The 10,573-nt window shown below is 41.4% G+C and overlaps 1 protein-coding gene across 1 annotated transcript in view; it reads right to left on the bottom strand.

The window, feature by feature from the left end:
• Positions 1–5,142, bottom strand: part of Asb17 (ankyrin repeat and SOCS box containing 17) — a 9,662-nt gene extending 4,520 nt beyond the window's left edge. The window contains exon 1 of the mRNA XM_021158774.1: positions 4,648–5,142. Coding sequence (XP_021014433.1) covers positions 4,648–5,048 — 401 coding nt within the window. The 5' untranslated portion in view covers positions 5,049–5,142. The remainder of the gene's footprint in view (positions 1–4,647) is intronic.
• Positions 5,143–10,573: the final 5,431 nt, after the last annotated feature.

Genomic DNA, 10,573 nt, shown 5'->3' with positions numbered 1-10,573 from the left:
TCTCTCTCTCTCTCTCTCTCTCTCTCTGATTATCTTTCATTGATACTCTGATTCCAAGATCACTGCTTTTCACTTTTGTCTTGAGTGTGTTCTCTCCTCCCATTCTATCCTGAGATACAAACAGCTCATCTTAGGAGAGACTATCCAGAGAACTCTTCATGACATGTGCTTTGATCACCCTAAGGTCCCCTGAGGTCTCCCTGAGGTTCATGAGGTCACCCTGAGGTCCCCATGACTCACCCTTAGATCTCCCTGAGATCTCCCTGAGGTCTCATGAGGTCTCTCTGATGTCTACCGAAGTCACCCTGAAGTCCTCAGTCCTTATTACCTTCAACTCTTGTGATTTCATCATTTTACTTTTGAAGACAGTTTTGTTAATTCATTTTTCTTTTTAAAAGAGTTGAGCAAGATGAGCTCTGTAAATTTATGCTCCAATAGCAAAATGTTTGTGTAAATAAGATGACAAGATGACAGCATGCAGGAGTCCGTTCTTTCTTTACATCGTGTAGGCTCCAGGGATGGAACTTGAGCTGTCAGACATGGCAGGAACTGCCTCTGCCAGCTGAGCTCTCCCTAGTTCAAGGGAAGTAACTGTGGTTTTCACTCAACAAATGTATCTATGAGAGTCTATAATACTGAATCTGTAGGGGGTCAATCACATGCTTTTTATTGAATTTGATTTCAATCCTAATAAGATTTTTGGCACTTTATACTTATTTAAACCTCTAGGAGGCAATGCAATTCTTTTTATCTTGCTAGTTCTTAAAAGCATGTGACTTGTCCTTCCGCGTAAGGGAACGCAGGAATCTTAGGACAGAGCAAGTGGCCATTGTTAAGATTCAGTAGGTCCCAGTGTATTAACATTTACATTATCTCTGGGATATATTTAATGAATATTGAAAAGTGTTGAAAACATGACTAAAACTCAAATAGGTTTAAAATGAGATTTAAACATCTAATCTGTATCCATATGATGTGTGTGATTAATCCTTGGGTTTAAAGAGTATGGAACTGTAAAACAAACTTTGCTTAATCTGTCCTGACAGTTAATTATAGCAGCACTCACGTGGATGGAGTGAGGCAGGCAAAGCGAGGACTGGGTTTAAATGTGAAGTTAATGACCTGAGCCCTCTGTGTCTGAAAGCTTGTCACACATGCTTACGAAATGAGGCATAATATTTCTGTACAGACACATAGAGGACGACTTTGCTTTGTAGATACATGGATTTCTAATTTTTCTAAATTCTCCTTTTTTTTTTTTTATAATAGTATAATCTCTGGTGTTTAACATAGTGTAGTTTGTTGAAGGTTTGTTTTCCTGGTCAGTCCAGTCACAGGTCCCTCCTGTCCTTTCCATGGCCCCAGTGTCTAACAAGGTGTGTATGCCATATTGGCCAATTCTGACTTGGTCATTCTGATGTAATTTCAACTGTTCTGCATTTATTTCAACAAATATTGAATATGTGCTAAGTGACAGCTACAGTTTTAGGTACTTGTATTGGTGAACAAAATAAAACCCTTGGCTGTCTTTCTTAATGTTATGTCAGTTACTAACAAGTCAGGATCAGCATAGAAAACAAGCCTCTATCACTGAAGAAGATAGTGATGGAGATAAATCCTGCAGCAAAGATAAAGTAGAATAGAATAAGTAGAACAGGCATACCAGAAGATGTAGGAGCGGTGCGACAGGACATTACAGAAAGGTTACATCTGGACAGAGACTGGGAGACACACTTACTTCACTTACTTAACTATATCACTGCTGGAAGGAAGAATAAGGGCATCAGTGTTGATCAAAGGATAAAGCTGAGGCCAGGGGAGACAGCAAGCCACGTTGTGAGGAGCCTCACACGCTGTTAGAGAAAGTCTTTGGCTTCAAATGGAATGGATATGCACAAGGCCTGGATTGTAGGAGCAGCAAGGCTTTGTTAATCTCACAGTAGGAGGAAGATGCTGCTGCTTACTGTAGGACAGGGCTAGGGCAGTGCAGGCACCCATATGTGCCACTGCTTGCGGGTAGACAGAACCAACAGGTGTCATAACCGATTGGATGTAGAAACAAAGACTTCAAAGATGGCACTATGTGTCTAGCTGCACATCTCTACATGAATATCCCCTGGGCAGCTCAAACTGTTATGTCTAAAACTGATTTAACACAGTCTTGTTGTACTTGATAGTCTGTATCAGAACCCTTGAGGCAGTCTGGATGATAGCCCATCGGTATGACAGGGTTTCTAGAACCTGATGTTGTAAATGGACAGTAAATAGATGTAGCTAGAGATTATCATGTTAAATTAAATAAGCTACTACCTGAAAGTCAAATATCATGTTCTCTTTCATATCTGGTGTGTGTGTGTAAATAAAAAAAATTGAACAGTAATGGGAGGAAGACAAAATATTAATGCTTTCCCTCATAAACAATTTAGACAAATTTGTATGTGCATACACATGACAATGTGGTATGGATGCAAAAGGAGGACTACTAGGAAACTTGATAAAACAGGATGAGGCCCGGGAGGTAGCTGGGAAGGGAATGAGGAAGGCACAGTGACACCAACTCATGAACATGTCATAATGAAACCATTGTTTTATATACTAGCCTTCAAAAGTTGACACAATAAGAGGGTTGTTGTCATGGTAAGAGATGACATGGGCTCCATCTGGACTGGACATGAGATGATATCATGGAACTAAGTAGGATCTGTTTTGTAGGCAGTCAGAGCACTCATTGATGTAATGGCAAGAGCGACAAGAATCAAGAATCAATCCCAAATGTCTGCCTTGAGCAATGGGGTCAGGGTCTTACTGAGGAGAGAGCCAGAGAGCCTTGGAGATGGATGGGTCCAGTTGGCGTTCTGTTTTGTTCCATGTGGCATGTTCAGATAGCAGCAACAGAAGTTGAGGCTAGAGATAATGATTTGGATGATTCTGCATCCACATCAGAATTTATCAATTTAAAAACTGTCCTATACATGGTGGAAAGTGAGCAAGGCAGCTCAGATGTAGCATGCTTGCCTAGTGAAACTGTGGACGTGGGAGTAAGGATGGGCGTGACAGGCCTTGAGTTCATCCCACCACCACACACTTAGGAATGTGTCAGTCAAGATTCTCCTCTCTCATTTTCCATTAAAATGTTTCCTTTCCTTTGTCCATGTTTAATTCTTCATTTCCTCTATTTTATTACACTTTTCTTGTCCACTTGCCTGACCAAGGATATGCCTGGGCTTTAAGCTAGTTAGTCAAAGCTGTAACTCCATAAAACAACGTTTAAAATGACAAAAAGTCCTGTCTCAATTAGGGTTTCATTTCTGTAAAGAGACACCATGACTAAGGCAACTCTGACAAAGGACAACATTTAGTCGGGGCTGGCTTACAGGTTCATACGTTCAGTTCATTATCATCATGGCAGGAAGCATTATAGCATTCAAGCAGATATGGTGCTGTAGAAAGAGCTGAGAGATTCTACATCTTGATCCGAAGGGAACAGAAGGGGGCTATCTTGTGTATGCAGTTAGGAGGAGGCTCTCTTCCACGCTGGGTGGAACTTGAGCACTAGGAATCCTCAAAGCCTGCCTACAAAGTGACACACTTCCTCCAATAAGGCCATGCCTCCTAATAGTGTCACTTACCATTGGCCAAGGATATTCAATCCACCACATTGGGATGGAGGGTTATTTACTATTTCTAGACCCCAGCTACCCGTTCATGTGCTGGGATGATCATTCAGGAGCACAGTCCTGCATGCTCTGAGGGGCAGAGTGATACAGCCAGGATGCAGGGCTGCTCCCAGCAGAACCCACCCTGCCTGGTCTCTGACCTGGGCCTTGTGTGTCACTGACACCTGCTCCTGCCACTGCAGAGATTGTGATGCATAAACGTTTTGTTGAATGAAGGAGCCAATGCACAACTGTTCTAATCGGGCTGCGAACTGATTGGCATTGGATCAAACTCTTGAGCTACAAGACAGTCACCTGGAGCTTTTAGTTTCCTGACATTGTCAGACAGATTGACAATTTCAGGCTGTAAAAAGTTGGCCTGTAAGGACCATGGTTTTCACTGAACTCAGTTGTGGAAGATTTGAAATCAAATTTATTAAGACCTGACACAGCATAGCTGTGCTGACTGAGCACCATTCGTGATAGGAATGTTCTGAGTGAACGGTGCACACACTGCAAGTGTGTACTCTCAGGAGACCAAAAGAATATGCCACAGTATGGCATAAGGCAAGGTCTGTTGCTTTTTATGTCTTTTTTCTTTTCTTTCTTTTTTTTTTTTTTTTTTTTTTTTTTTTTTTTTTTTTTTTTTTTTTTTTTTTTTTTTTGAGACAGGGTTTCTCTGTATAGCCCTGGCTGTCCTGGAACTCAGTTTGTAGACCAGGCTGGCCTCTAACTCAGAAATCCACCTGCCTCTGCCTCCCAAGTGCTGGGATTAAAGGTGTGCACCACCACCGCCCAGCCTGGTCTGCTGCTTTTTAAGGACTTTTCAATGTGTTTGCTAACATTGCTTTACTTTAGCAGATCCAGCGTGACTTGATAGTGCACACTACAGTTAAAACCCAATGCCACCTCCCCACCACACAAGCTCATCTAAGAAGGTAGCCCTGCACTCTCCCAGACACACCTCTCTCTGGACAAAGCGTGAGATTACCTCCATATCAGCGCCAGGCTGCAGCTTCTGTCTTGGACATAGTCCTTCGTCTTCTTGAGAAGCAGTTCCACGAAGTCGGGATTACCTTTCCTGGCGAAAACCCAGTACAGAATGGTATTCACGCATATTTCAGTAAACTCAAGGTTAAAGTTGAGTTCAAAACGGTATCCTGACTTTTCCACAAAAGCAATATAGTCTGTGAGGAGATTGTCAAAGCCTTCCAAGTCAACATACCTCAGGATTTTTGCCAGTGTTCTGTAAATCCTGGGTTCATAGCAGTGGTATCCCCACTGGCCCAGAAACTGCAGAGAGGGCCGCTTAACTATCTTTTCAACAAGGTTACAGAATAAATTGCCTCTTGGAAAAGACGTCTTCCGGCATAATTTAGAAGAGTTATTCATTGTTTCTTAAGGGTAGGAAGAACACGGTGAGCAGTCATGCTGCCATTCCTCAGTCACATGCTTTGATAATGTGGGAGGCTCTACTCCAGATGCAGGCATGCCCCTCAGAAGCCAGAGGGAAGGCAGCAGGGGTGACATCACAATACCTGCAGAGCCATCATCAGCCCGGGTCAGAAAACTGAGGCAGTTGTGAAGTTGGTGACATTTGAAAAACCTAAAGGATAGCAACGGCATGCAGGAGAGCTAAGAGGAAATAGTTTAACTTTACAAAGATTCCACTCCATCTATGCCTTGTGCCTCTCGTGTGAGAAGCACCCTGTATACATCACACTACATATTAATATTAATTAGTCATGTGACCCTAGTCAGGTACAACTCGTGAGATCTGCATGAGTGCCGCCTACTATTAGGCTTCACTGGTTCATTCCCATGTAATAGTCCATGTAATAGTAATAGGAGTCCGCCATTCCACATATAAGATCCTTGTAAATAAAATCTAGAATGTTTTTTCTACAAGCCTGGCAGAAAGTATATAATTGGAATATCGTTTAAAAAATAAACACATGATTTGATATTAAGTACATTAGAAATGCAATTACTTAGATAATATAAGGATATAGATTAAATTTTTTAGCCCTTTAAAACTTCAAATCTAGGCTAGACATATAGTTTAAATGGAGAACACTGGTTTCTGTATTTCAGAGAACAGAGTTGGTCCAGGCATTGGTAATTTAGTGTCTTCATGGAAGGATGAAGACCTGAGGCTTCCTATTCTGTTTTTTTGTTTGTTTTGTTTTGTTTTGTTTTTCGAGGCAGGGTTTCTCTGTGCAGCCCTGGCTGTCCTAGAACTCACTTTGTAAACCAGGCTGGCCTCTAACTCAGAAATTCGCCTGCCTCTGCCTCCCGAGTGCTGGGATTAAAGGTGTGCACCACCACGCCCGGCTTGAGGCTTCCTATTTTGTCACATTGCTGACATACCCCATTTCTATATCTTAGATGAAGCATATTACACAATAGATCAACAGCTCATAGGGCCAGTGAGACAGCTCAGTGAGTAAAAGTTTGATGTCAAGCCTAGAAACCTGAGTGTGATCCCCAGAACCCAGATGTTAGGAATAAATGGATTTCTGCAAGTTACCCTCTGAGCACATGCACACAGTGAGATTTGCATATAAACACACACATACACACACCTTCACACACATAAACACATACATACTTACGCACACACGTACAGAGATACCATGCATACATACAAAAATAAGATGTAAATCAACATTAAAAACACGACCCATGAGGTTATTGAAATTACCACTTAAAAGTCTTAGTGCATCATTGACTTTTGAGAGACAGGGAAATCCATGGGATGGATTAATTGGAACGTATTTAGTTGTGTTTAATTCTGCAAAGTTTTCTAATGTTTTGTTCTGCCACAATTATGTGGCTCCCTTTATCATTACTTTTGTGTCATGATGAATCTTCATATTCGTCCATAACCATACTTGATGTATGAACTAATATATTTTAAAAGATGTTTAAATGTTGAATGTTTCCATCTAGAAACTTAAGATGGACATTCAATTATTTAAGTCTCCCTTTCAGATCAGCCAATCATGACTTCTTCTTTTAAAAGGGATGTATTTTCTTATGTATCAGTGTGTGCATATATGCAGAGGCCAGAAGAAGGCAAATGGCCTTGTCTACCAGTCTGAGCCTGTTCCTTTCATGCGTAGTCTCTCCCTGAGCTCCAGTGATCCTCCTGCCTCAGATCTGGACTCCTGTCCTCATGATTAGACAGCTGACACTTGCCTGTTGAACTCTCTTTCCAGCCCAGAGTTTTCATTATCTCCTTCATCAACAGCCTCGATACATTTCTCCATACATTTGTTTGTTTCTATGTACTTTCTATGGTTAATTAATAGTTGGAATGGAATTTTTCCATCATATATCTAGCTGTTCTCTGTTGAAATGTTAAAAAATACTTGAATTCTTTATATGGATTTAATTACCAGAAATATTACTAGGCTTTCTTATTAACCATATTCTTTTCTAGTTTCTTTTGCATCCTCCCCAGAAACAGTGTCATCTGAAAATAAAAATAATTTTGGCATTTTGAGGTCAATGAAGATTTATATCCACTTCTGGTTCCTGCCTTGCTTGCTGGGTAAAAATTTCAAGACAGTGTTACACAGGCATTGCTAGAATATTCCTTACTTATCTTTGCCTTTATCTTTCAAAAGAAACATCAATGGCTGAAGAAGTCCTGTTCCTCTTCAGGGCACACGGTGACTTGTCTCCTGCTGACTTGGAGGAAGCTTTAGATCCTCCAGTTGGTGCCTCAGGTAGCCACTGCTTGTGGATGGAGAGTGTCGAGGACAGAAGGCTCTGTATGCTGACCTCTGCTACTGCCCTGTTTCCTTTTTAAGTGTGATCTTAGCCAGGCTTGCTTAGTCAAGCATGCGTATCAGGCACATGTATTAACTTCAGCCAATATCTTCGTTTGTCTCTATTGATTTCATCAGGTGACCTTTTACCCAGTGGCCCACTGACAGGAGATGATGGGGCTGCATGTCTTAAATCTCCCACTCTTCTGTGATGATACAAATCCCATTCATTTCTATTTACTTTACTCATATTGGTGTTTTGCCTGAATGTATATCGGGTGCAAGTCTGGTCACCAAGGAGACTAGAAGAGGACCTCAGATCCCCTGGAACTGTGTTTACAGATGGTTGTAAGCATCATGTGAGTGCTAGGAATTGAACCGATGCCTTTGGAAGAACAGCTGGTGCTCTTAACTGCAGAGCCGTCCCCTCTAGCTCCTAGGACACCATTCTTTGAATATTCTCCCATAGCTGACAGAATTCCACTCAGTTTTACTGCTGTTAAAAATGAGAAGAGTTTGTTGAGATATCCTTTCTATTATTACCACGTTTATTTATTTATGTGGGGAGCACTTTACCCTCTAAGCCATTTCACTGGCCCAGGATTTCTTTCTGTATTAACTTTATATATCTAGTTTGGTTCAAGATGATCTCCACTAGTGACAACAAGACTATAAACTAATGAAGGAGGCAGATTATGAGCACATAAAGTGCTGTTCTGGGATGTTACAGAAGCATACACAAAGCAGGGCAGACTGGAATGAGCACCGGCGAAGTCTCTCTAAAGAAATTACATTCATACCAACATCTCTAACAAATAGAACACACTGGAAAGAGACTAGTTAAGCCAGAGCGTTAAAACCGAACCATTGTCTTCTTTCACTGGTATTTTGATTTCTGACCTTCCTATTATTACTTTTTACAATTAGTATTAGTTTTTAATAGCTTCTCAGCTGCTAGATTTTTCCCCCTTTATTATCCTTTAGCTTAGTTTAATAAAAATATTTAGTGTTATATGTTTTCAGTTGGGCATCTTATAGACTATAATGATTTTTTTGTTCTGTCTGTCTGTCTGTCTGTCTGTTGGTGTATATGCCCATGTGTGGTAGATGTGTGTATGGATGCATGTGTATACTTACTTGCCTGTGCATATATGTGGCAGCCAGAGGTTGACATCCAGTGTCTGGCTCTATCACTTTCCACCTTATTTTTTGATGCAGGGTCTCTCTTCATGAACCTAGAGCTCACCAGTCTCCAGGGGGCATGGCCTTGCCCTGGTAGTGTATGACAAGAAGGCGTGATTGACCTGGCCAGAGAATTTTAGCTGGACCTACCCAAAGTGTAAGAGAACTCTTTGAAAAATGACTTTTTTTTCTGCATGTCCTTGCTTGTTAGCACACTTTATATTTTTAAGCCCCAAAGCTTCTCTCTTGCCTCTTTTAGATAATTATTATCCCAAATCATCATTACCAGCCACAATAATTAAATATTTGTAAATTCCCATTTTCTAATCACATCACCCTGTTTTTACATAAAAATTGTTATATTAGTCGTTAGAAAACTTTTCAGGTTTTAATGCTCCAGGGAAAAGCTGTTTCATAAAGTTGTGGACTGGTCCTGACCCTGGAGCTATTTCCCAGTGAGTAGCACTGAAGTTCCTCCCCTTCCCAGTGCAGACTTTCCCATTATACTTCAGTGTGAGGCTATCTTGACGCAATCTTTAAATACCACTCAATGCGATGTGCCTAGCCCAGGCAAATGACATTTCAAATTGTGATTCTTTTTGCCCTCAAAGCAAGAAGGTCTGCTCTTTCCTGTAGGCAGAGTGATTTAAATGAAGCTAATTTGCCAGGTCAGGATATAACTTTTGACTTCTCAGGTTCTTTCATTTCCATTACAAATTAGCTGAGGCAAAGGCGCCTCCGACTAAAGGACTCTGAAGACCACAGTAAAACATTATTAATTTGAACTCTCTTGTTTTTGAATTGCTGGTCGTGTAGTCAAAGGAATTAATGCCACTGGGCAAAATAACCTGCAGTGGAAATCAAGGAGTGTCTCTGCAGGAGATCACTAGACTGGTCTTGCCCATTAAGTGCAGTACCCCACAGAGCTAGTACAGGAGCCCAAGCCTTGCCATTCCGAGTGTGTGTCCCCTGCTTTCCGATGAACAACGCCTGCCATTGTGTCTCTCCTGGACTTAGAGCTGATGAGGGCCCAGAACCAACAAAGAGCAGAGCACCATTCCAAAGACACCAGGGCTTCCCTGTTTTCACTCTCACCATTTATTTACATCTCTTGTGGCCGAGATTGCCCTTGAATTAGATATTTGACTCTGAGAATGACCTTGAAGTTCTCATCTTTCTGTCTCTGCCCCTAGTGCGTGAATCTCAGGTCCAGGTGACCACACCTACTTTATGTGGTTCTGCTGAGCTTCACGCAGGCTAGGCGAGCACGCTGCCACCTGAGCTGCATCTTCAGCTCTTATCATTTAAAAACTAATACCTCAGAACGTTATTTGTAAAACACTATCCAGATCTTCTAGTATTTATCTCTTTGTTTTTCCCAAGGCATCTTAAAAATATTGCAAATCTCTGGTCTACCGGATGCCTATTTAGATGTCAGTTTTCCAGCATAATTGTGACTCCAGATACTTGAAAGAGAAAAGGTGTCTTAAGTCTTCTATTGGTAACTTGGCAACTAATGGATTTGGGTGGGTTCAGTGGTATTTCATAGTCAGATGTAACTGTGTCTCAGAGTGCTGAGCCATCTTGGAAGGCCTTTCTTGCTCTGTAAGTTACGGTATCCACCTAGAATGAACATAGTGTACTCTTATCCATCTGTGTACTTCCTTTAATTCCAAGTTTCATGGCCCAGAACATGTCTGCAGTCTACAGCCCATCTTTCTCTTCTGAAGCTGAATCACAAGAAACTCTCACTGCCCATGGCTCCTCTAATCCCCTCACCCCCATAGTAACCATCCCTATACAGAATGCTCTTTAATGTTTCCCAAATCAGCCCTTTCCACTCCAGCAGTGCATGAACCAAGTTCAGTTAGGTACTTGTGTCTCCCTGGATTCTTCAGTTACAACCCCCCCTTTTTTTTCAATTAAGAATGCACAACCAAGAAAACCGGCCTGAGTAGG

The sequence above is a fragment of the Mus caroli genome, chromosome 3 (assembly GCF_900094665.2).
Source record: "Mus caroli chromosome 3, CAROLI_EIJ_v1.1, whole genome shotgun sequence".
Lineage (NCBI taxonomy): Eukaryota > Metazoa > Chordata > Mammalia > Rodentia > Muridae > Mus > Mus caroli.
The sequence above is the reverse complement of the archived record's forward strand: the minus strand, read 5'-3'. Positions and strand labels throughout refer to the sequence as shown.